Source organism: Puma concolor, chromosome F2, assembly GCF_028749965.1.
Source record: "Puma concolor isolate L17-30 chromosome F2, mPumCon1.1.hap2, whole genome shotgun sequence".
In the NCBI taxonomy this organism is placed as follows: Eukaryota; Metazoa; Chordata; class Mammalia; order Carnivora; family Felidae; genus Puma; species Puma concolor.
This window is the reverse complement of record NC_141684.1, coordinates 38,226,191-38,253,955: the sequence shown is the minus strand read 5'-3', so window position 1 is coordinate 38,253,955 and position 27,765 is coordinate 38,226,191. Positions and strand designations below refer to the sequence as shown.

Sequence of the window (27,765 nt, the reverse complement as noted above, 5' to 3'; positions counted from 1 at the left end):
TTGTGATTGGTTTTAATAGCTATAGCAGTAATTCATTAATTTTCCTTCTATTCTATATTTTTATACTTGTTCCATATTAATCTTTGATGTTTCAGAAGACTCTAATCCAATTTAGAATACCTAAATGGTAATGACTTCTATATATCCTTTTAATAGTTGCAGGGATAGATTTGATTTAATACTGGAATGCTGTTCAGAAACCAGAACTCTAATTTTGTTACTAATCCTCACAACTAGGTAAGGTTTGTAACCTTAAGAACTCTGTATAAGGCTTACTGTTCCCTGCTCTTTAAATTTACATGTATCTTAAAAGTGTTTTTATGCCTGTGTTACAGATGTAAAAACTGGAATTATGGTCAGGTAGAATAAAGTATTGGCATGTTTCAGAGACTTGCTATTCTTTATGGTGTTATGTGTGATGTAAGTAGAATAAGATTCTAAGTAACCATCAAGTGCTCTAGAAGTATTTTTTGGAGAATAGTAAGTAGGCTAAGTTAAACATGCAGATTTATTTATTTTTTTGCCTCAGCCATCAGGTCTTTGCCTCACACACCAAAACAAGCCAAATTAGGGGAACAATCATTTTAGTCTCAGGTTACTTTGTGAAAACAAATACTGGGAGTTTTTATTTGGTTGGTTTTGATATATACAGGAAAATAATTTACTAAAAATGTTTTGCTTTATTGTTGGGACTTGGTGATCCCAAGGTTCTTGTATTTAAAAAGCAGCTTGAGTTTTTGAGGAATTGGAAAAATAGCTTGGCTGGAAAAGGATGACTGCTGGAATGGAGGGCGTATCTTGGACTTAGAACAACTAGAAATTTATTGTGTGATTTATGTGATGAGATTTTTAGATGAAATGAGAAGTAATGTTGTTAAGTACCAGAAAATACATGCTTATCTGGTCTTGATCAATAAAGCATTGCTTTTAATTTCTAAGTTAAGATTTATTATTATTAATAAAAATTTTAGTATTTGTGGATTTGATAATTAAATCAAAATGTACATTTTGTTTTCATAGCTAGTCTGTTGAGTACTATCATGATTTCAAGAGTCCTTTCCAACCTTTACTAGTACATGGAATTTAAAAATGACAGACGCCATCTAATGTGGATGACTCAAGATTCTTCTTCCAATTTGTTTTAAGAATCATAACAACAAACATTTATTAAGCTTCTTGCTAGAATCTATACCAAAAAATACAAGAATATGGTCCTTCATTCTGTGTGTTTAACATTTAAACCAGATATCGATAACTTTATATAATCAGCAAAATTAAAATGCTAAATCAGTATAATATATATTCAGCATTTAGAATTAAGCATGATCAGAGATGACCTGTATTGGCTTTAAATTATGAAACCAAACTAATACTCTTTTATTCCAAGTTATTATACATCAATTCATATTTTATGCATCATTAATTAAGATAATTGTATCATGTTGTTTATACTGTCTTTTTTTTTTTAATTATATATGAAATTTATTTTCAAATTGGTTTCCATACAACACCCAGTGCTCATCCCAAAAGGTGCCCTCCTCAATACCTATCACCCACCCTCCCCTCCCTCCCACCCCCCATCAACCCTTAGTTTATTCTCAGTTCTCAACAGTCTCTTATGCTTTGGCTCTCTCCCACTCTAACCGCTTTTTTTTTTTTTTTTTCCCTTCCCCTCCCCCATGGGTTCCTGTTAAGTTTCTCAGGATCCACATAAGAGTGAAACCATATGGTATCTGTCTTTCTCTGTATGGCTTATTTCACTTAGCATCACACTCTCCAGTTCCATCCACGTTGATACAAAAGGCCATATTTCATTTTTTCTCATTGCCATGTAGTATTCCATTGTGTATATAAACCACAATTTCTTTACTCATTCATCATTTGATGGACATTTAGGCTCTTTCCATAATTTGGCTATTGTTGAGAGGGCTGCTATGAACATTGGGGTCCAAGTGCCCCTATGCATCAGTACTCCTGTGTCCCTTGGATAAATTCCTAGCAGTGCTATTGCTGGGTCATAGGGTAGGTCTATTTTTAATTTTCTGAGGAACCTCCACACTGCTTTCCAGAGCGGCTGCACCAATTTGCATTCCCACCAACAGTGCAAGAGGGTTCCCGTTTCTCCACATCCTCTCCAGCATCTATAGTCTCCTGATTTGTTCATTTTGGCTACTCTGACTGGCGTGAGGTGATACCTGAGTGTGGTTTTGATTTGTATTTCCCTGATAAGGAGTGACGCTGAACATCTTTTCATGTGCCTGTTGGCCATCCGGATGTCTTCTTTAGAGAAGTGTCTATTCATGTTTTCTGCCCATTTCTTCACTGGGTTATTTGCTTTTTGGGTGTGGAGTTTGGTGAGCTCTTTATAGATTTTGGATACTAGCCCTTTGTCCGATATGTCATTTGCAAATATCTTTTCCCATTCCGTTGGTTGCCTTTTAGTTTTGTTGGTTGTTTCCTTTGCTGTGCAGAAGCTTTTTATCTTCATAAGGTCCCAGTAATTCACTTTTGCTTTCAATTCCCTTGCCTTTGGGGATGTGTCGAGTAAGAGATTGCTACGGCTGAGGTCAGAGAGGTCTTTTCCTGCTTTCTCCTCTAAGGTTTTGATGGTTTCCTGTCTCACATTCAGGTCCTTTATCCATTTTGAGTTTATTTTTGTGAATGGTGTGAGAAAGTGGTCTAGTTTCAACCTTCTGCATGTTGCTGTCCAGTTCTCCCAGCACCATTTGTTAAAGAGACTGTCTTTTTTCCATTGGATGTTTTTTCCTGCTTTGTCAAAGATGAGTTGGCCATACGTTTGTGGGTCTAGTTCTGGGGTTTCTATTCTATTCCATTGGTCTATGTGTCTGTTCTTGTGCCAATACCATGCTGTCTTGATGATGACAGCTTTGTAGTAGAGGCTAAAGTCTGGGATTGTGATGCCTCCTGCTTTGGTCTTCTTCTTCAAAATTACTTTGGCTATTCGGGGCCTTTTGTGGTTCCATATGAATTTTAGGATTGCTTGTTCTAGTTTCGAGAAGAATGCTGGTGCAATTTTGATTGGGATTGCATTGAATGTGTAGATAGCTTTGGGTAGTATTGACATTTTGACAATATTTATTCTTCCAATCCATGAGCAGGGAATGTCTTTCCATTTCTTTAAATCTTCTTCAATTACCTTCATAAGCTTTCTATAGTTTTCAGCATACAGATCCTTTACATCTTTGGTTAGATTTATTCCTAGGTATTTTATGCTTCTTGGTGCAATTGTGAATGGGGTCAGTTTCTTTATTTGTCTTTCTGTTGCTTCATTGTTAGTGTATAAGAATGCAACTGATTTCTGTACATTGATTTTGTATGCTGCAACTTTGCTGAATTCATGTATCAGTTCTAGCAGACTTTTGGTGGAGTCTATCGGATTTTCCATGTATAATATCATGTCATCTGTAAAAAGCGAAAGCTTGACTTCATCTTTGCCAATTTTGATGCCTTTGATTTCCTTCTGTTATCCGATTGCTGATGCTAGAAGTTCCAGCACTATGTTAAACAACAGCGGTGAGAGTGGGCATCCCTGTCGTGTTCCTGATCTCAGGGAAAAAGCTCTCAGTTTTTCCCCGTTAAGGATGATGTTAACTGTGGGCTTTTCATAAATGGCTTTTATGATCTTTAAGTATGTTCCTTCTATCCCGACTTTCTCAAGGGTTTTTATTAAGAAAGGGTGCTGGATTTTGTCAAAGGCCTTTTCTGCATCGATTGACAGGATCATATGGTTCTTCTCTTTTTTTTTGTTAATGATAAGTATCACGTTGATTGATTTGCGAATGTTGAACCAGCCCTGCATCCCAGGAATGAATCCCACTTGATCATGGTGAATAATTCTTTTTATATGCCGTTGAATTCGATTTGCTAGTATCTTATTGAGAATTTTTGCATCCATATTCATCAGGGATATTGGCCGGTAGTTCTCTTTTTTTACTGGGTCTCTGTCTGGTTTAGGAATCAAAGTAATACTGGCTTCATAGAATGAGTCTGGAAGTTTTCCTTCCCTTTCTATTTCTTGGAATAGCTTGAGAAGGGTAGGTATTATCTCTGCTTTAAACGTCTGGTAGAACTCCCCTGGGAAGCCATCTGGTCCTGGACTCTTATTTGTTGGGAGATTTTTGATAACCGATTCAATTTCTTCGCTGGTTATGGGTCTGTTCAAGCTTTCTGTTTCCTCCTGATTGAGTTTTGGAAGAGTGTGGGTGTTCAGGAATTTGTCCATTTCTTCCAGGTTGTCCAATTTGTTGGCATATAATTTTTCATAGTATTCCCTGATAATTGTTCGTATCTCTGAGGGATTGGTTGTAATAATTCCATTTTCATTCATGATTTTATCTATTTGGGTCATCTCCCTTTTCTTTTTGAGAAGCCTGGCTAGAGGTTTGTCAATTTTGTTTATTTTTTCAAAAAACCAACTCTTGGTTTTGTTGATCTGCTCTACAGTTTTTTTAGATTCTATATTGTTTATTTCTGCTCAGATCTTTATTATTTCTCTTCTTCTGCTGGGTTTAGGCTGCCTTTGCTGTTCTGCTTCTATTTCCTTTAGGTGTGCTGTTAGATTTTGTATTTGGGATTTTTCTTGTTTCTTGAGATAGGCCTGGATTGCAATGTAGTTTCCTCTCAGGACTGCCTTCGCTGCGTCCCAAAGCGTTTGGATTGTTGTATTTTCATTTTCGTTTGTTTTCATATATTTTTAAATTTCTTCTCGAATTGCCTGGTTGACCCACTCATTCGTTAGTAGGGTGTTCTTTAACCTCCATGCTTTTGGAGGTTTTCCAGACTTTTTTCTGTGGTTGATTTCAAGCTTCATAGCATTGTGGTCTGAAAGTATGCATGGTATGATTTCAATTCTTGTAAACTTATGAAGGGCTGTTTTGTGACCCAGTATATGATCTATCTTGGAGAATGTTCCATGTGCACTCGAGAAGAAAGTATATTCTGTTGCTTTGGGATGCAGAGTTCTAAATATATCTGTCAAGTCCATCTGATCCAATGTCTCATTCAGGGCCCTTGTTTCTTTATTGACTGTGTGTCTAGATGATCTATGCATTTCTGTAAGTGGGGTGTTAAAGTCCCCTGCAATTACCACATTCTTATCAATAAGGTTGCTTATGTTTATGAGTAGTTGTTTTATATATTTGGGGGCTCCGGTATTCGGCGCATAGACATTTATAATTGTTAGCTCTTCCTGATGGATAGACCCTGTCACTATTATATAATGTCCTTCTTCATCTCTTGTTACAGCCTTTAATTTAAAGTCTAGTTTGTCTGATATAAGGATGGCTACTTCAGCTTTCTTTTGGCTTCCAGTAGCGTGATAAATAGTTCTCCATCCCCTCACTCTCAATCTAAAGGTGTCCTCAGGTCTAAAATGAGTCTCTTGTAGACAGCAAATAGATGGGTCTTGTTTTTTTATCCATTCTGATACCCTAAGTCTTTTGGTTGGTGCATTTAATCCATTTACATTCAGTGTTATTATAGAAAGATATGGGTTTAGAGTCATTGTGATGTCTGTATGTTTTATGCTTGTAGTGATGTCTCTGGTACTTTGTCTCACAGGGTCCCCCTTAGGATCTCTTGTAGGGCTGGTTTAGTGGTGACAAATTCCTTCAGTTTTTGTTTGTTTGGGAAGACCTTTATCTCTCCTTCTATTCTAAATGACAGACTTGCTGGATAAAGGATTCTCGGCTGCATATTTTTTCTGTCTAGCACACTGAAAATCTCGTGCCAATTCTTTCTGGCCTGCCAAGTTTCAAAAGAGAGATCAGTCACGAGTCTTATAGGTCTCCCTTTATATGTGAGGGCACGTTTACCCCTTGCTGCTTTCAGAATTTTCTCTTTATCCTTGTATTTTGCCAGTTTCACTATGATATGTTGTGCAGAAGATCGATTCAAGTTACGTCTGAAGGGAGTTCTCTGTGCCTCTTGGATTTCAATGCCTTTTTCCTTCCCCAGTTCAGGGAAGTTCTCAGCTATGATTTCTTCAAGTACCCCTTCAGCACCTTTCCCTCTCTCTTCCTCCTCTGGGATACCAATTATGCGTATATTATTTCTTTTTAGTGTATCACTTAGTTCTCTAATTTTCCCCTCATACTCCTGGATTTTTTTATCTCTCTTTTTCTCAGCTTCCTCTTTTTCCATAACTTTATCTTCTAGTTCACCTATTCTCTCCTCTGCCTCTTCAATCCGAGCCGTGGTGGTTTCCATTTTGTTATGCATTTCGTTTAAAGCGTTTTTCAGCTCCTCGTGACGTTCCTTAGTCCCTTGATCTCTGTAGCAAGAGATTCTCTGCTGTCAGCTATACTGTTTTCAAGACCAGCGATTAATTTTATGACTATTATTCTAAATTCACTTTCTGGTATATTATTTAAATCCTTTTTGATCAGCTCATTAGCTGTTGTTATTTCCTGGAGATTCTTCTGAGGGGAATTCTTCCGCTTGGTCATTTTGGATAGTCCCTGGCGTGGTGAGGACCTGCAGGGCACTTCCCCTGTGCTGTGGTGTATAACTGGAGTTGGTGGGCGGAGCCGCAGTCAGACCTGATGTCTGCCCCCCCGCCCTCCGCTGGGGCCACAGTCAGACTGGTGCGTGCCTTCTCTTCCCCTCTCCTAGGGGCGGGATTCACTGTGGGGTGGCGTGGCCCGTCTGGGCTACTTGCACACTGCCAGGCTTGTGATGCTGGGGATCTGGCGTCTTAGCTGGGGTGGGTAGGCAAGGTGCACAGGGGCAGGAGGGGCAGGCTTAGCTTGCTTCTCCTTAGGTGATCCACTTCAGGAGGGGCCCTGTGGCAGCAGGAGGGAGTCAGATCCGCTGCCGGAGGTTTGGCTCCGCAGAAGGGCAGAGTTGGGTGTTTGGGCGGGGCGAGCAAGTTCCCTGGCAGGAACTGGTTCTCTTTGGGATTTTGGCTGGGGGATGGGCGGGGGAGATGGCGCTGGCGAGCGCCTTTGTTCCCCACCAAACTGAGCTCTGTTGTCCGGGGGCTCAGCAGCTCTCCTTCCCTTGGTCCTCCAGCCTTCCCGCTTTCCGAGCAGAGCTGTTAACTTATGACCTCCCAGACGCTAAGTCGCGCTTGCTGTCGGAACACAGTCCGTCAGGCCCCTCCGCTTTTTGCAAGCCAGAGTCGGGGGCTCTGCTTGGCCGGCGAGCCGCCCCTCCGCCCCGGCTCCCTCCCGCCAGTCCGTGGAGCGCGCACCGCCTCGCCACCCTTCCTACCCTCTTCCGTGGGCCTCTTGTCTGCGCTTGGCTCCGGCGACTCCGTTCTGCTAATCCTCTGGTGGTTTTCTGGGTTATTTAGGCAGGTGTAGGTGTAATCTAAGTGATCAGCAGGACGCGCGGTGAGCCCAGCGTCCTCCTATGCCGCCATCTTCCCTCTCTCTTCTATACTGTTTTTTTTATTAATATGAAATTTATTGTCAAATTGGTATCCATACATCACCCAGTGCTCATCCCAATAGGTGCCCTCCTCAATGCCCATCACCCCCTTTCTCCTCCCTCCTGCCCCCCATCAACCCTCAGTTTATTCTCAGTTTTTAGGAGTCTCTTATGGTTTGCCTCCCTCCCTCTCTGTAACTTTTTTTCCCCCTTCCCCTCCCCCATGGTCTTCTGTTAAGTTTCTGAAGATCCACATAAGAGTAAAAACATATGGTTGTCTGTCTTTCTCTGTATGACTTATTTCACTTAGCATAATACTCTCCAGTTCCATCCACGTTGCTACAAAAGGCCGTATTTAATTCTTTCTCATTGCCAAGTAGTATTCCATTGTATATCTAAACCAAAACTTCTTTATCCATTCATCAGTTGAAGGACATTAGGGCTCTTTCCATAGTTTGGCTATTGTTGAAAGTGCTGCTATAAACATTGGGGTACAAGTGCCCCTATGCATCAACACTCCTGTATCCCTTGGGTAAATTCCTAGCAGTGCTATTGCTGGGTCATAGGGTAGATGTATTTTTAATTTTTTGAGGAACCCCCACACTGTTTTCCAGAGCAGCTGCACCAATGTGCATTCCCACCAACAGTGCAAGAGGGTTCCTATTTCTCCACATCCTCTCCAGCATCTGTAGTTTCCTGATTTGTTCATTTTAGCCACTCTGACTATATTTCCCTGATGATGAGTGACGTTGAACATCTTTTCATGTGCCTGTTGGCCATCTGGATGTCTTCTTTAGAGGAGTGTCTATTCATGTCCTGCCTTGTTTATACTGTCTTTACAATGCTCATAGCCTCAAGTTATTTACTGTACGCTAATACAATTAAGATATATGATGGAGGTTTGCGTCCATTTATAAAAGAGATGAAGAAATAGTGAATTGATAAAACTATTCATAATATTGGACAGCAGAAAATACTTTATTGAGGTAATAAGTGAATTGAGTAGTTTTATAGTTATATCTTGGTTTATAATGTATAGTTTGATTATATTGTCTTCTAAGACAGTTTAAAGTGAAGAATTGGTTTGAAAAGTTATTGTTATAGGATTGTAGATTTGTTCAAATTGATTGGTGTGGGATCACTGTGATGGAGATTTTGAATAATGAAAATCCTGAATAAAGAATATTGACAAATTGTGGATAAATAAGAGACTTTTATGACATCTGGTAATTTTCTAAATGGTTTTTTACTTGTGGTGAATCAAATTAGGCTTCTGTTTCTTATATGAACCAAAGCTTTCATTGAAATTCAAAAATGGTCAGGAATAATGCTGGTGTAGTTTCTGGGTTTTAGAATATAAATAATTATTACTAAATCGTGAAGTGATAGTTTCTTTTACCTTTATTTGTATATAGCATGGTTCCTAGAATTGCCTGTCATTTCCAGAGTATACTACTTGTGTATTGTCCCCCATACATTCAGAGATACTACTATTTTATGTTTCAGTAAGCATGTCTATTATATATTTTGTTTAATCATACATATACATATGTTTAATACCTGAAATTTCTGTGCAGTATACCTGTTTTTTCACTTTATTTTTAAAAAATGGTTATTTATTTATTTTGAGAGAGAGAGTGAGAGAGACTGTGTGTGTTCTTGTGAGCTGGGGAGGAGCAGAGAAAGAGGGAGGGAAAGAATCCCAAACAGGCTCCAGGCTGTCAGCACAGAGTTTGATCTCACGAACCATGAGATCATGACCTGAGCCAAAATCGAGAGTTGGATGCTTAACTGACTGAGTCATCTAGTCCCCCTATTTTATTTTTTAAGCTTTTATTTTAATCACTTGGTGCTCATCACAACAAGTGAACTCCTTAATCCCCATCACTTATTTCCCCCACCCACTTCCCCTCTGGTAACCATCAGTTTGTCTTTTATAGTTAAGAGTCTGTTTCTTGTTTTTGCTCTCCCTTTTGCCCTTTGTACCTTCGTTTTGTTTCCTAAATTCCACATGTGAATGAAATCATATGGTATTTGTTTTTCTCTGGCTCACTTATTTCACTTCAGCATTATACAGTCTAGCTCCATCTGTATCATTGCAAACAGCAATATTTCATTCTTTTTTATGGCTCCGTAATATTCCACTGTGTGTGTGTGTGTGTGTGTGTGTGTGTGTGTGTGTGTGTGTGTGTGCGTGCGCGCCCGCACACGTGTGTGTGTGTGATGCATGCATGCATCTTTTTCCATTCATCAACTGATGGAAGCTTGGGCTGTTTGCATATCTTGGCTGTTGTAAATAATGCTTCTATAAACATTGGGATACATGTATCCCTTTGAATTAGTGGTTTTGTATTCTTTGGGTAAGTAGTAGTACAGTTGCTGGATTGTAGGGTGGTTCTATTTTTGACCACTTGAGGAACCTCCATACTATTTTCCAGAATGACTGCAACAGTTTGCATTCCCACCAACAGCGCATGAGGGTTCCTTTCACTCTACGTCTTTGCCAATAGCTGTTGTTTCTTGTGTTATTGGTCTTACCCATTCTGACAGGTGTGAGGTGATATCTCATTGTAGCCTTGATTTGCATTTCCCTGATGATAAGTGATAATGGACATCTTTTTATGTGTTCGCCATCAGAAAGTCTTCTTTGGAGAAATGTCTGCTCATGTCTTTTGCCTGTTTTTTAACTGAGTTATTATTTTTTGGAGGGTGTTGAGCTTGATATGTTCTCTATAGGTTTTATATACTAATTCTTTATCAGATATGTCATTTGCAAATATCTTCTCCATTCTGAAGGTTGCCTTTTAGTTTTGTTGATTGCTTCCTTTGATGTGATTTTTTCTTTTATTTTGACATAGTCCCAATAGTTTATTTTTGCTTTTATTTCCCTTGCTTCAGGAGACCTATCTAGAAAAATGTTCCTACAGGAACAGAGAAATTACTGCCTGTGCTTGCTTGTAGGATTTTGATGGTTTCTTGTCTCACATTTAGATTTTGACTCCATTTTGAATTTATTTTTGTGTATGGTGTAAGAAAGTGGTCCAGTTTCATTCTTTTGCATATTGGTTTCCAGTTTTCCTAACACCATTTGTTAAAAAGACTGTCTTTTTTCCTATTGGATATTCTTTCCTGTTTTGTCAAAGACTAACTTGACCATATAGTTCTTGGTTTATGTCTGGATTTTCTATTCTGTTCCATTGATCTTTTTGTGTATGTATCTTTTTGTGCCATTACCATACTGTTTTTATTGTTACAGCTTTGTAATCTAACTTGAAAGTAGGAATTGTGATGCCTCCAGATTTGCTTTTCTCTTTGAAGATTGCTTTGGCTCTTCAGGGTCTTTTGTGGTTCCATACAAATTTCAGGATTATTCTTGTTCTGTGAAAAATGCTTTGGTATTTTTATAGGGATTGCATTAAATGTGTAGATTGCCTTGGGCAGTATGAACATTTTGACAAAATTTGTTCTCCTAATCCATGAACGTGGAATGTCTTTCCATTTCTTTGTGTTCAGTTTCATCCTTGTTTGGTGTGTGTAGCTTTCAGAGTACAGGTCTTTCACCTCTTTGGTTAAGTTGATTCCTAGGTAGTTTATTGTTTTTGGTGCAATTGTAAATGGGATTATTTTCTTAATTTTACTTTCTGCTGCTTCATTATTAGTATAGGAATGCAACAGATACCTGTATGTTGATTTTGTATCCTGTGACTTTATTGAATTCATTTATCAGTTCTAGTAGTTTTTATGGTGGACTCTTTTGGGTTTTCTACACATAGTATCATGTCATCTGTAAGTAGTGAAAGTTTGACTTCTACTTTGCTGATTTTGATGCTTTGTATTTCTTTTTGTTGTCTGATTGCTGTAGCTATGACTTCCAGTACTATGTAGAATAAAAGCGGTGAGAGTGGACATCCTTGTTTTGTTTCTGACCTTAGGGGAGAGGCTCTCAGTTTTTCCCCATTGAGGATGATGCCATCTGTGGGTTTTCCATATACGGCCTTTATTATGTTGAAGTATGTTCCCTCTAAAGAAGGTTTTTATCATGAATCGATGTTGTACTTTTTTGCTTGCTTTTTCTGCATCTGTTGAAATAATCTTATATGGTTCTTGTCCTGTCTTTTATTGATGTGATGTATTACATTGATTGCTTTGCAAATATTGAACCACCTTTGTCCCCCAGGAATAAATCCCATTTGATTGTGGTGGATGATTTTTTTAAGGTATTGTTGGATTCATTTTGCTAGTGTTTTGTTGAGGATTTTGGAGAAATTTCAGAGAAATTGGCCTGTAGTTCTCTTTTTCTGTGGTGTCTTTATCTGGTTTTTCCAGTGTATCAGGGTAAGCTGGCCTCATAGAATGAATTTGTAAGTTTTCCTTCCTTTTCTATTTTTTGCAAAATGCTTTTTTCACTTTATACTATTTTCCATTTTTTGTTATTATATGTATGTGTACTTACATATAAGTAAGCACATAATTTAATATCTGAATGGTGTTCCATTAAAGAAATTACCATACTTTGTAGATGTTGATGTCATTTACATATTTATTATTGTAGAGACTATTACAAATGAACATCTTTGTGCATGTATTTTTAAGAATATTTACAAGTGTTACTGTAGGATTCCAAAAGCTGAAATTGCTGGGTCAGTGAGTATGTACATTTAAAATTTTGATGGTAATAAATTGCAAAATGGCCTTCAAAATGCCTGTGGCAATTTCCTTTTTTTTTTTTTTTTTAAGCATACATGAAAGTGCTTTATCTTCCATGGCCTTATCTGTAATAGAATTTCATTCACTAAAGGTTTTGTTAATCTGTCATTGGAAAATTATTTTTGGGGGGAGTTTTACCTTGCATTTCTTTGCTGTTATTGATGTTGAGCATTAGTGAAGGCTGCTTGTAGTTATTCTGTGATTTGTCTATTTATGTTTTTGGCCTATTTTTTCTGTTCGGTTGTATAGCATTTTTTTTTTTTTTTGAAATTTTAGGATGTTTTCCTGTATCATGAATATTATTTGTGTTATGTATTTTTCTAGTATTTTCTTGTGGTTTGATTTTTGCCTTCAATTTTGTTTATAGTTCATCATTTGGAAGTTCTAAGCTTTTCATTGTGATAGTGGTCTCTAATTATCTTTATGGTTTTAGATTTTTATGTCTTGCACATGAAAACTTTGAAACATCACAAAGTAATAATTGCTGACAAAGTTTGAGATGAAAATTTCATTTGTGCATTCTTTGCTAATTGAGAAGATACATGAATCAGATAGAAGGAGACCAATTATTAACTTAATGTCTGATAAAATTGATTAACATTTGATCTGGAGAGAATGAAAAACAACAGTAGGAAAAATAAACACACACACACAGTCTTGATGAAATCCAATTCTTACACCTTCTCTGTGCCTGAATTGGACTGAAGAAAAACATGAAACCACAATGAGTTGACTCACTTTGAATTTATGACTAAGGGACACAATGGCTCCTTAATGCTGTAAAGCGATAAAACGTGTCACAATTTCACACATTAGGCAGTTTCCTAAAATACTCATAATCTTCCCTGCCATCCTTAGCTGAAATGAGCTCTATATTCTCAGTGTTATACTTGGCTAAAGAATGGTAAAATCAGTGGTGGTAGAAAGTCTGAATGGTGAAGGCTAATTTGAATCAAAGGATGCACAAAATTTGGATAGATGGAAAGAAGAAAGTACGTATGGACATAGATAAGTGCTTAATAAGTATTTTTATATGATATGAATTGGACTTATCAGTAAAACTAGTAAGTTTAGAGGACAGTAATGGACTCTACAATAAACTGGAAAATAAGACAAATGTATTGTTACACTATTTTACTTCCAGTTACCACCATCCTGTTCTTTCTGTTCTGTGGGCATATATTTTAGTTCTTTGTGCAATTCAAACCCCCCATAGCATTGTTGTTACTCCTACTTTAAGTAGTCATAAGTGTTTTAAAAGAGATTTAAAGATATATATACATATGTATATGTACGTATATATGTGTAAGTATATATATGTGTATATATATGTATGTGTATGTATATATATGTACATATATACATGTATATGTATGTATATAGCATATTTTTTAAGAGGTCCTTTTTGTTTACCAACATACTTAGTCTTTCTGGTGTTTTTCATTCCTTTTCTATAATTGAAATTCCATCTTGTACAAGTTCCTTTCACTCTAAAGCACTTCTCATATTTTCCAGTAGCTCAAGTCTTTGGGAGGCAAAGTGTTTTTGTTTTGTTTTGGCTTCATTTTTAAAGCATATTTTCAGCAGATATATCAATCTAGGTTGTCTTTTCTTGTTTTAGCCCTTTAAAGATACCATTCCATTATTTTTGCATCACCATTATTTCTGAGGAGTTGTCCTTATCATGATTCCCTTATACGTATGTGGGGTTTTTTTCTGAGTGATTTTAAATTTTTTTCTGTTTTGGATTTCCTGCAGTTTGATTGTGATGCATCTAGATCTGTTTTTCTTTTTAATTATTCTTTTTGAGAATAATTCTTTTTGTATTTCTTTTTAATTATTCTTTTAAAAATTCTTATTTTTTTTAATCTGTCAGTTGGTATTGTTTATCAGTTTTGAAAAATTCAAATAATTTTTCACCTCCTTTCTCTTTAGTTCATGCACACTGTCTACCTTTTTCACTATATTCTTTAACATATTTATCAGAGTTGTTTTAAAGTTGTTGATAATTCCAATATTTTTGGCACCTTTTGAACTTATGCTAATAACTATTTTCTTTTTTGGTAAAAAAAAAAGAATTATGTGTTTTCATAATTTTTCTAATGAATGTTCAATGTTGTGTGTAAAAAGAATAATAAAAGTACGTATGACAGAAAAACGTTTATGCCCATAAAAGAACATGCCTCTTCTTTTGTCATGTAAAAGGTGTAGTTGAATTGGATCTAGTTTTGGCTTTCTTTTTTTCCCTCTCTTTCACTTTATTTTTAAATTTTTATTACTGAAGTCCAGTTGACGCACATTGTTATATTAGTTACAGGTGTACAACATAGTGATTCAACAATTGCATACATTATGCAATGCTTACCATGTTTAGTGTAGTTACCGTCTATTGCCATATAACATTACTTAGATAATATTGACTATATTCTTAATGCTATATGTTCTTTGCTTTCTAGTCTGCAGTTGTGCTGGGTCTGGTTCTTGATTTATTTGTATTAAGTTCACCATAGGCTTCACAGTTCTTGAGAATAGCATTGGAATCTTTATTTCAGTATGGTTTGTGATTTTCTCTTAGTTCTCTTTGCCTGTACTGAGACCTAAGATGCCTTGTTCACTTGTCTGTATCGCGGGATCTGTCTTATTCCCTCTTTCTTTCTTCCAGTCACAGATAGCCCTGTTTGGTGCTCACTGAAAAGTTGAGAATGACTGTGGGATTTCTTTCATTTCTCCTTGGGCTCAGACATCATCAGCCTCCACATGCCTGTGTGTTAGAAGGGTCTTCCTCATTTCTCCAGGCCAGTCCCCTGCCACTCTCCTGGGTATTTGGTGGAGGTGTGTTGAAATGGCACTCCTCTTGTGTCTAGAGTTCTCAGGGATTCTAAATTGTCATGCTAGTCCCCATACTTGTGTTTAAACATTTGTTGAAAGTTCTTTTGTCTTTTTCTTAACAACTTGTTTTTCTTCCTACTGCTATGCCAAGAATAAAACCTACCATTCATTCCTTCCTGCCTACGAAGGGCCTTTCACGTTTATGATTTTTGTTCATTAGGTTTCTTTGCAAATTCTGCTGTCTGATGAAGGTTGAAAAGCTTTGATATGTTGGTTACATGGCTTGTTATTGTTACGATGGATAGAGTTCTCCTGTGATTTTCCGAATCCTATGGGAAGACATGGTAATTGTTAATTAAGTAACATGAGCTACCATATGCACATACCTAAAAGGCTTATTGCATTATACTAAACCTGACAATTACCTTGGATAAATTTGCCACTAGTTGGCGGCTCATCCCTGCTCTGTCATTTCTTAGCCTCTGATTACTTTATCTTCTTTTTATTCTCCACCCATATTTTTGATTCTTTGTTTACAGGCCAAAATTCTTGAAATTATTCTTAAAAATAAGAGTAGCTATTAATTTCTTAAGAACTACACAAATCTAAAAAGTCCGTACTTTACTATAGCTGCGTAATAGAAAAATAGTGAGTTTTAGCCACTGAAACTTAGATGAAGATGAGTATGTCTTTTGTCTCATTCATTAGTTTAAGATAAAATGCAGGGTACTTGTCACTTTTTAGAACTTGATATTTTACAGGGTCATCTCATTGGTTGACATAGTTTCTATAGGTGATAAGAAGCATATATATTTAAATGCTGTGCACCTTTGGTTTCTCACTCTTATTTCATTCTCATTCTACAGCTTAGGATGTAACTGAAAATGATGGTGGTGGCTTGGTTTAACTAATTTGTGAAGCCGGAGTGGAATGTGGATAAATGAGCCATTTTGGCAACGAGCAGAGAAATAAAGCACACTTTTCTCATTAGTTGTTTTCCAGGCTAAAATTAAACAGAGTAGTATATTGCCAAATTTAATGATTTATGGGGGATCTGTTCTAAGTAAATTCAGTATCAGACTAGTTGTCTACACACTTACATGTCAGAACTTGTGTGTTATTTTTAAAGGCTCTGTCTTGTAAATTGAGTTTAATATGAAAATATCCTTTTAAATTTAAAAGAACATTATCTCTATAATTTCAACTAAATTGATAGATTATTCTCTTTTATCACCCATTTAACATTCCCATAGTTCCAGCCTGTGTGTCATTTAGTTATCTCTGATTTAATGTAATCACATGACTTTTATGAACATTAGTTGGTGAAATAGTTTTTAACTTCTTCATTATAATAAAATAAAACTTTCAAGATTAGTTTTCACATGAAAATATTTATTGCATTGGTTTTCCTCCTCCTCTCTCTAAAATCTTGATTAAAAAGGAATTCTAACTTACTGAGAAAGTTTTAAAAAATTTTACTTAACACATTTACTTTTCAATACATAGGAAAAGATTTTTAAATAACTTGCCCAATATGGAGAATGTCTGCAGTTTTTAAATTTACTTTTACCTTTTGTAGTTAGCATAGTATTAAATTTATAAACTGCTTTATATAGGGCGTTGGGGTATACTTTTCATAATTTCAAAAAAAAAAAGTTTGTGCCTTGTACTTCAGGTGCATAATATTAGGGAGAGAAAAATTATCCTGATAGATTCTTTTTATTTTTTAATTTTTTTTAAATTTTCTTTTACTACTTTTTTTTTAATGTTTATTTATTTTGGAAGGAGAGAGAGACAGAGCATGAGCAGAGGAGGAGCAGAGAGAGAGAGAGACACAGAATCCGAAGCCGGCTCCAGGCTCCGAGCTGTTGGCACAGACCCCAATGTGGGGCTCGAACTCACAAGCTGTGAGATCATGACCTGAGCTGAAGTCGGACGCTTAACCGACTGAGCCACCCAGGCACCCCATGATACATTCTTTTTAAAAAAATACATGTAATTTTAAATTTTCTTCCTTTATATTCTTATAAATATAACACTTTCTACCTAGAAAAGAATACATGTTATGTATATGTAAATTTGAGGTAAAATCATATAATGAATACCATAGATTGTTTTGCTAAGAAGTTGTCAATTTATTTGTGTTTAAAAAAACTTTTTTAAATGTCTATGTATTTTTGAAGGAAAGAGAGAGAGAGAGCGAGCAAGCACGAGTTAGCCAGGGAGGGGCAAAGAGAGGGAGACAAATCCGAAGCAGGCTCCAGGCTCTTAGCTGTCAGCACAGAGCCCCACATGGGGTTCGAACTCACTAACTGTGAGATCATGACCTGAGCCAAAGTCAGATACTTAACTGTCTGAGCCTCCCAGGGGCACCAATTTGTTTGTGTTTTTATTCCCCAGGTGATCATTCTTGTTGTTTGGAATATTTTTAATCTTCTTTTCCCTTCAGTGTTGGCAACTTCTTTCCAATTTGCTTAATTAAATGTGTTTATTTTCATTTTTTTAAGTTTTTATTTAATTTCCAGCTAACATACAGTGTAATATTGGTTTCAGGTGTACACTTTAGTGTTTCAACACTGCCATACAACACCTGGTGCTCATGACAAGTGCACTCCTTATTCCTGATCACTTATATCACCCATCCCCCACCCACCTCTGGTGGCCATCAGTTTGTTCTATATAGTTAAGAGTCTGTTTCTTGGCTTGTCTCTCTCTCTCTCTCTCTCTCTCTCTCTCTCTCTCTCTCTCTCTCTCTCTTTCTCTCTCTCTCTTTTTTCCTATGCTTGTTTTGCTTCTTAAATTTCTTATGTGAGTGAAATCATATGGTATTTGTCTTTCTCTGATGTGTTTCCCTTAGCATAATGCTCTCTAGCTGCACCTGTGTCATTGCAAATGGTAAGATTTCATTCCTTTTATGGCTGAGTAATATTGCATTATATATGTATATACCACATCTTCTATATCCATTTATCAGTCCATGGACACTTGGGTTGTTTCCGTAATTTGGCTATTGTAGATAGCATCAGGGTGCATATATCCCTTCGAATTAGTATTTTTGTATTCTTAGGGTAAATACCTAGTGTAATTGCTGGATTGTAGGGTACTTGTATTCAAAAAAATTTTTTTAATGTTTATTTAATTTTGAGAGAGAGAGAGAGAGAGAGAGAGAGAGAGAGAGAGTGAGCAGAAGAGGGGCAGAGAGAGAGAGAAGATGCAGAATCTGAATACGCTCCAGGCTCCAAGCTGTCAGCACAGAGCCTGATGTGGGGCTGCATCTCACCAACTGCAAGATAATGACTTGAGCTGAAGTCAGACTCTTAACTGACTGAGCCACTCAGGCACCCTGTTGCCTGGTACTTCTATTTTTAACTTTTTGAGGAACTTCCATACTGTTTTCCAGAGTGCCTGCACCAGTTTACATTTCCACCAGTAGTGCAAGAGGATTCCTCTTTCTCCACATCCTTGCCAACACCTGTTATTTCTTGTGTTGTTGATTTTAGTCATTCTGACAAGCGTGAGGTGATATCTCATTGTAGTCTTAAATTACATTTTGTTTTAATTATACATTTTGGTTTTCTTGGGCTTCTTCTTGGGTTTTAGGCTTAACTATCTTTCATCAATTCTGTAAAATTCTCAGGCATCATCTTTTTAACAATATTGCCTCTTCCCCACTTTTTAGTATCTCCACATGGAATCTGATTAGACATATATTTGGTCTTCTTAAGTCCTCATATCTCTTCACCTCATTTTAATAATCTTTCATTTTTGTCTTTCAGATGCATTCTAATGATTTCAGGTACTTCTTCCACTTCACTGTTTTTCTCTTCAACTATATCTAATCGGCTGTTGAACCTGCCTAATGAGTTTTTTACATCAACAATTAAATGTCACTTTCATAGTTTCCATTTTTTCTTTAAACATGTTCTTTCCTGATACTCTGTATGATACCATACTTTTGCATTTTAAACATTTTATACAGAGGTGCTTTTTTTTTCTCTATATTCTGATATCTCCAGTGCTTGAAAGTCTAAATTAGTTGTTTGTTGATTTTTCTGACTCTGTCTCACAGTCAGTTGTGATTTTTTGTTAAGAAAACCATTCCCAGATCGTAATTTGTGGCAGTTACATGACAATGAATTGGAGACTTTTCAGACAGAATACTTGATTCTGTTAATGGCTAATTAATCGCTAGAGGGACATTTCTCAGCAAGAAAATCTAAGGCTCATCTACCTCTCTTTTCTCTTGACCCCAGTTTGAGAATCCCATTTATATCCTCCCTCATGGCAACTGCTTTTTTTTTTTTTTTTAAATGTTCCCTTTTCAAGAGGTAACACATCTCAGATCTTTTCAATAATTGTTTTGGTGTTTCCATATATTTTAGTTTTATTTTATTTTGTTTGTTTATTTTATTTTTTTTTATTTATTTTACATTTATTCATTTTTGAAAGACAGCACAAGCAGGGGAGAGGCAGAGAGAGAGAGAGAGAGAGAGAGAGAGAGACATAGAGACATAGAATCCGAAGCAGGCTCCAGGCTCTGAGCTGTCAGCACAGAGCCCGACGCGGGGCTTGAATTCACAAACCGTGAGATCATGACCTGAGCCGAAGTCAGACGCCCAACTGACTGAGCCACCCAGGCGCCCATCCATATTTTTTAAATAACATAACTTTTCTTGCTCTTTCTTGATTGTTTACTTAAGAGTATAATTTATTAATGCCTTACAGTTGAAAATTATATTTGGCCAACTTTCACTCTCTCCTCCTATCATACTCTCAATATTGTTATATCAAGTTTGATTAATTAATGCATCTGGGTTTTTTTAGAATTTACATACTTCTGTCTATAAATATAATTCGTGGTGCACTTTATTGTATACTGACTTTCCTTTATAACATTTGTTTTCCCTGTATTTAATACTGTGTTTTATTGTTACTACATTTTCCATGTACCTGTTACTACTTCACTGTTGTCATTTTGGGGATTCCTGTCACTTTTCTCCTGCGTTGGATCCTTTTGTCTCCTGGATCCCATATTTTTCTTTAGTGTTGCAAGTGCTGTGTGTCTGTGTGTCTGTGTGTGGAACACATTTCTTTATTGTTAAGCATATATTATTTGTGGTGTCTTTAATATTTATATGATTTTAATTATAAAACAAATTACAGTGGCCTTATGTGATAGGAAATAGTCCATATAATTCAAATCTAACTAATTTCATTTCTTTATTTGGAATTTAGAAACGTCTTTTAACTTTTAAGATTGAATGATATATTCTTGAATTTAAATATTCTTGAATTCTTGAATTAAAATTTTAAAACTCTATTGAAATGTATACAGTTAATTTCTTTAAAAGGTTTTAATAAACAATTTTTATGCATTGTATTAAAGGAAAAATACATATGTTAAATTATATTTTCTATTTGACTTCATTTATGACTTACCTTTTGCAATCATTTTGTATTTAGTTTCACATCATCATTCCTTCCTGATGTGTATTTAAGCAAATTACTGCTCAGCAGCACATGCATTTGTACATGGAAGTGGATGGAATTGCTGTGGTCTCAGAATGCTGCTTTGGAATCTACACTGATTCTGGGTCCCTGGGAGAACACCTGGCAATTTTTGCTTGTTTGAAAATTCTGTGTAAAAGTTTTATTAAAAAAAATATTTTTTAAAACATTTGCTTTTTTTTTTAACATTTATTTATTTTTGAGAGAGAGAGAAAGAGAGAGAGAGCGGGCGTGAGTGGGGGGGTGGTGGGGCAGAGGAGAGGGAGGCACAGAATCCGAAGCAACTCCAGGCTCTGAGCTGGAGCCTGACATGGGGCTCAAACCCACAAACTGTGATGACATGACATGAGCCGAAGTCGGATGCTCAATTGACTGAGGCACTCAGACGCCCCTGTGTAAATGTTTAAAAAGGAAGGATATTTCTCTTGCGTGCTCTCCTCCATCATTCTATCTCTGTGTCTGTGTGGCTCACTTTTCATAGACCTTGGTAATAATAGTTACTGTGTGGTTTAGATAACCTGCAAAATTATAGAACAAGTTGCACCTAAGTTGAGAACTCATGTATCATGTACTATGACTCTTTACCCCTACCATGTGGCAATTACTTTTCTAGATACTGGAGTGTAGTTGAGAGCAAATGTGACAAATACTCCTTACTTGATATTCCATATATTTCAGTGGAGCTAATAATATTTTACCAAAAACTGCATTTGCAAATACAAAAATGTATTTATGGATACACATAATCTGCACATTAAGAATGGGATGTTATACTTTAGTTAAATCTGTGTGTTTCTTTTTATCAGAGAGACTAAAATACTTGAGTATTTTAGTAAAATACTTGACTAGGATGGAATTGCAACTTGTTACACTTCAGCTTTGTGTTTTATGTCAGAATGTTAGCCTGTGTTTCATCTAGGCAGATCTCTCTCTTGCTTCTCAACGTTTAACTTTGTAATTTGCAGTGATTTATTGAGTGGTTATAATAATCCTTACTTTAACATCATGAATTAAATTTGTGATATAAACAAAAAGGGAGATAATATTCTGTTCTCATGACCAATATAGAAATTGCTCTTTGCTAAAAAATAAAGCTTCTTCTTATTAAAGACAGATTCACTTTTAATGAGATACAATTCATATTTCATAAAAATCACTATGTTAAAGTACATAATTTAGTGGTTTTTAGTATATTTGCAAAGTTGTGCAACAATCACCATTTTCTAATTCTGGAACATTTTCATCACTCCCCAAAGAACCACGTATCTATTAGCAGTTCTTTTCCATTCTTTCCTCCTCCTAGGCACTGGCGTACACAAATTACCTTTTTTCTCTATGGTTTTGCCTGTTTTAGCCATTTCATGTAAGTAGAATCCTACAGTATGTGGTTTTCTGTGACTGACTTCTTAGCACGTTTTCAAGGTAGTGTAGCATGAATCAGTACTTTATTCCTTGTTGTGCAAAAATAATTTTCCGTTATATGGCTATACGACATTTTGTATATCCATTTAGCAATTCATGGACATTTGTGTCATTCCCACTTTTTGGCTATTATGATTACTGTTTTGGAAATTTAGCTACAAATTTTTGAGTGAGCATATGATTTTAGTTCTCTTTGTACATACGCAGGAATAAAATTGTTAGGTCATATTGTGACGGTATATTTGCTTCCTGAGGAAATGCCAAAGTGTTTTTGAATGTATTTGCACCATTTTATGTTCCAACCAGCGGTATATGACGTCTTGAATCCTCCACATCTTTGTATGCACCTGTTAATTTTGTTAGCTATCCTACTTGGTGTGAAGTGATATAAAGCTTATTATTTTTATGAGGAATTAAAATAATTTTAAAATCTTGATTTTTAGGTGCTGTACTCCTTTGTAGTGTACAAGGACTAGCAGTTAATATTGACCCAGTCTTATATACCTGGCTCATTTATCAGCCTCAGAAACGAACCAGTAGACATATGCAGCAGGTGAGAAATTTTTGTAATTTATTCTCTTAATGAATAAATTGTTTTCTGTTTTCTCAGTCATTTGTTAAAGGTCTATATTGTCTGTATTGATTTTTTTTAATTCCTCTGTCTTCCATTCTTCCCCTTTCAAGCAGTTTTACTCCTTCACTTCTAGACTGGAAACTCCAGATCAAAGTGGAGTTTCATTGATTACTGAGGTGGATTTCTATGCAATTGCTTATAAAGCAGATACGTTAGAGAATAGTTCAGGTAGTCCTGCTTTAGTGGCCTGTTTTCTCTCATAGTGCCTAGATGTTTGTTCCGTGTGTCTGATACATAAGAATTGCATATTAATAGCTTTAATTTTCATTATCACTGTATTTCTTCTACATCTTTAGGTTTATTCAACAAGCATTCATTGGGTGCCCAACCCTTGGATTGGGATGGTTGGTGCAAAAGAGTTGGGATATGCACTTGTTTAAAAGAGTATAAATTACAAAGTATAAAACAGCTAATTGTATTTTCTGAAATGCTTAAATATATTTTCTGTGTTATGATTCTTAAATGTAATTCTGACAGAGTTTATTCCCATTTTAAAGATGAAGAAATTGATGCTAATTGAGATTTATTTCCCTATTGTCACACATAGTAAATGGCAGAACTAAATATTTTTTCAGGCCAAATTTATGCTATATTGCATTTTCCCATTAGACTTAATTGTAATTTTGTAATATTCTAATTGGAATAGCTTTTTATCTTTTTTTTTTAAATATGGAACACTTCATGAATTTGCCTGTTATCCTTGTGCAAGGGCCATTCTACTCTCTGTATTGTTCCAGTTTTAGTATATGTGCTGCCAAAGTGAGCACTGTCCCTTTTTTTCAAACTTAAAACCAGTTGATAGAAAAATACACAATTTTATAATTACACAATACAACAAAAAAAAAATTACCTGAATAGTACAATCCATGGCTCAAGGAGCATCTTTTTTGTTTTTAGTGTTTATTTATTTTTGAGAGAGAGAGAGAGAGAGAGAGAGCGAGAGTGCAGGAGAGGGGCAGAGAGAGAGGGGAAAAGAGAGAGAATCCTAAGCAGGGTCTGTGCTGTCAGCACAGAGCCGGATGTGGGGATCAAACCCACTAGCTGTGAGAGTAACCAGAGGTTGGGTGGGGGGGCGATTAACTTGATAAAAAAGTGACCTTTAGTGGTTTTATCATAGAGCCAAGTATAAGAGACTGTTAAGAATTGGCACCCAGTTCATAAAAGATTTTTTTTTTTGTAATGCGAAGTGTTTGAGACTTTATCCTGAAGGGTAAAGAGAAACTATAGGAAACTGATATAAAGAAATTTGAGAAACATCTGGGTGGCTCAGTCAGTTAAGCGTCTGACTCTTGATTTCATCTTAGGTCATGATATCACAGTTCATGAAATTGAACTCCACATCGAGCTCTGTGCTGACAACACGGAGCCTGCTTGGGATTCTCTCTCCCCCTCTCTCTGCCCCTCCCCAGCTCATTCTCTCTCTGCCTTTCTCTCTCTGAAAAATAAAGAAACATTAGAAAAAAAGAGTTTTGAATTTTAGAAAGTTTACTCTAACAGAATGTTGAATTAAACTAAAGAAGAAATACAGAGGTAATAAAAATTACTACACAATTCTTAGTATTAGACACTCAGAACAAACATCTAGGCACTATGAGGGAAAATAGGCAAGTAAAATAGAACTATCTAAGCTAGCCTCTAATGTATCTGCTTTAACCAGCAATTGCGTAGAAATTCACCTCAGTAGTCCATGAAACTAATGTCAGGGAGAATGTGAGAAATATTTTAATTGTAAATTCTTTTTGTGATACAGTTGACATATTAGTTTTCAGGTGATGATTGTTGATGATAGTTACTGGTAATGATTTGATATTTGTATATACTGTGAAATTATCACCATAAGTTTGGCTAACATCCATCACAACACACAGTTGCAAATTTTTTTCCTTGTTATGAGAACTTTCAAGATTACTCTTTTAGCAACTTTTAAATACACAATATGGTACTATTAACTATAGTCACATTGTTGTACATTACATCTCATGACCTATTTCTTTCATAAGTGGAAGTTTGTACCTTTTGATCCCTGTCACTCATTCATCCCCACTGCCCCCATGAGTTTTTTGTTGTTGTTGTTTGTTTGTTTGTTTGTTTTAGATACCACATAATATAAGTGAAATCATATGGTATTTTTCTTTCTCTTAATTATTTCACTTAGCCTAATTGCCTTATTAGGTCCATCCGTGTTGTCACAAATGACAAGACGTCCTTCTTTTTTATGACTGAATAATATCCCATTGTAAATTCTTCGTTGGTTACTTTATAAGTGATGGTAATTAGGTCCAGTTCACTAGAGCTATACTTGAAGGTCAGATAATGTTCTAGCAACTGAGGTAAATTAAAAATTCATTTGATTGATACCAAGCACCTTTATTTATTTTTAATTTTTTTTAATGTTTATTTTTGAGAGAGAGAGAGAGAGAGAGAGAGAGCATGAGTGGGGAAGGGGCAGAGCTAGATGGAGACATAGAATATGAAGCAGGCTCTAGGCTCCAGAGCTGTCAGCACAGAGCCTGATGCAGGGCTCCAACTCACAAACTCTGAGATCGTTACCAGAACTGAAGTCGGATGCTAAACTGACTGAGCCACCCAGGCACTCCAGATACCAAGCACCTTAAGATTTTCATATAATTTTATTTTGATTATACTGTTTCATAACAGTTTGAAATAAAATATAAATATATATTTAAAAATATGTTTTTGAAAGTTCAAAAATACTAGTTTTATTTAAAAGAAAAACTAATAAATACCCATAATCCTGTTCATTCAGAGTTATGAAGAATATTGGTATAAATATGTTCATAGCTAAATCTTTATGTTTTTCTTTAAGTATTCACTTAGAATATATTTTGGGGAAGTAATTAGTGTTTAAAGCCATGTATATCAGCATATTTTGAAACCTTTGTTATATTGTCACATAGCTTCCAGAATTACAGTTTACATTTTCGCTAGTACTTCATAGTATTAATACTTTACTACAATTCATCATATTCTTAGCTACTATTTTAGTCTTACATTTTTTTTAACATAGGAAATTGAAAGAATAGTGTAATTGATCCCTATGACCTTATCAGCTAGGTTTAATAATTACCAACTCATGGCTACTCATCTTCACTTTTAAAACTCTGTTGGGTGAAAAAATGCCAATATTTAGTAGTGAGGAAAATAGAGAAAATGGATAAACTCACATAGTAATGTTATGAGTGAAAATTGATGAATTGGCAGTATCTAGTAAATTGAAAATAAACATAGCCTGTAACCCCCAAATTACACTTTTGGATAAAACTGTGGTCTTAACAAAAGATCCTAAGGACCCTGAAGAGTTGTGTATAAGCCTGTTCTTGCAGTATTCATTGCAGTAGTACAAGACTGGAGACAACCTGAATGACCGTCTCTAAGGAAGTGGATAAATAAAACACAACATATTCACACAATATGATAATTTATTAGTAGAAATTATACAATAGGTCTTAATATGGATGTCTCAAAATTGTATTTAATGCAAAAACCAAATTTCAAAGGAAATATGCAATATGAAAGCATTAATGTATATTTCTCCAAAACTACCCAAATAAATAAATAAATAAATAAATAAATAAATAAGTAAGTAAATGGTGTATACATATGAGTGGGTGTGAATAGGGATAGGTGTAAAACATTTCAAGGTTTATATGAGGATCATAATAGTGGTTGATTCTGGGAGGAATGGGTAGTTGGTTCACAATTGGAGGGTATTTTAGCTTTACCTGCAATATTTTGCTTGTCTCTAAAAAACAAGGAAATATAAAAATTTTAACAGACAGTAATTATTGGATATAATGGAATGTGTGTGTTATCTTATTCTTTATAATTTCCTGGGTGGTTTTTTTTTTTTACATTTATTAAATTAATAGGGAGAATTTTACAGGAACAACAACAGAAGACTTTAGGTATTTTCGGATCATGGAATATTGATGCTGCAAGGGTAGGATAAATCTGGGGCTGGGATACAACTAATATTTGAGGAAATATCCAGTACCAAAAGGTAGAAGAATATTAGTAGAACAATGGGAGTTTGCTAAAAATAGTTTATTTTGATATTTTGAAATATTAAAATATTAAAGAAATATTAAAATATTTCTTGCCTGACATATGGTGCGTACATTAGCAATCATTCAGGAAATATTTATGGAGGGTCTTTTGGATATCATTGTAGATATTTGGAATACAGTTGCATAGAGGACATATCAGAGTCTTGCTGTCTTGTTAGAAAGGGTTTTTCTTAGGGCTTTTAATGTCTCTTTGCCTATGTGAAAATGACCCAGTTTGAGTCACCCAAAAGAATGATTTTTTTGTTTGTTGTTGGATATTACCAATATTATGGCTTTCATGAATCTCATCTTTCAGCTATTTTAGCTTGAATTAAATATCACCCTATGCTTAACATAATTTTTCTCTAATATATTAATTTGAATCTGAACATGGGTGTAATTTTTTGGAATACTTAGTCATATTCCAGGTGTATAAATGATGGCCAAGATATTCAAGGGATTATGGAATCAGTAAATACTACCACCTAAAAGGAACTCCCATATTTTATAGTTGAGTAATTTTAAATGCATCAAAACTTAAGGGTATGTTGAACTTTTCTCATCTTGGTCTTAAGATACTATTTCCTAATTAGGTTTGTACAAATATTATCAGTTTTACTAAATAATATGAAAGCAGCTACTGTACATTGTAATGTTTCCCACAATATATTTATCTTTCCATTTTCTCATTTTCACCTTTCTTGTCCTTTTACTTAGCTTAAGTAGCAACTTTTAAAATAATTTGCCTTTTCCCTATATTTCATAACTTGATTGATTGTAATATATAGATAATGTACTTGTGTTCTGATTGGAATATTTACTCACATTCAAAGTAATATTAAATAAGTAATATAGGTTGGATGAGACATAAAGTTGGATCTTTTAAAAGTATGATTGTTGTGCTGTTGAGAGTAACACTAGACTGCACTGCAGCTTGACCAGCCCCTCCAGATTTACCGTCTGATGCAGCTGTATTACAGTTATCATCTGTTGTTTCCCAAGCTGCAATTTCCTTCTCAATTTGTGGCTAAAACCCAACATTGGATGATTGTTTTCCACCCAGTTCAACATTGATCTTTGATCCTGCAGCAAAGTTAAAAAATACCTTTTTTTTCTTTTTTGCCAAAAATCTGACAAGATTGTATTGGGCGTCATCAGCAGTAACATCAGACTTTATTTCACTGAATAAAGATGAAACAGCTGCTT

The 27,765-nt window shown here is 35.6% G+C and overlaps 1 protein-coding gene and 1 non-coding gene across 8 annotated transcripts in view; one reads left to right on the top strand and one right to left on the bottom strand.

Moving 5' to 3' along the window:
- The window catches only part of VPS13B (vacuolar protein sorting 13 homolog B), an 822,593-nt gene that overhangs the window by 335,671 nt on the left and 459,157 nt on the right, over positions 1–27,765 (top strand). For all 7 annotated transcript variants that reach the window (XM_086696045.1, XM_086696043.1, XM_086696044.1 and 4 more), the window contains one exon: positions 22,302–22,411. In XM_086696045.1, the coding sequence (XP_086552171.1) occupies positions 22,302–22,411 (110 nt within the window). The remainder of the gene's footprint in view (positions 1–22,301; positions 22,412–27,765) is intronic.
- Positions 23,156–23,259, bottom strand: LOC112859826 (U6 spliceosomal RNA). Its single transcript, XR_003223558.1, has one exon. It is a non-coding gene; the product is annotated as a U6 spliceosomal RNA (small nuclear RNA).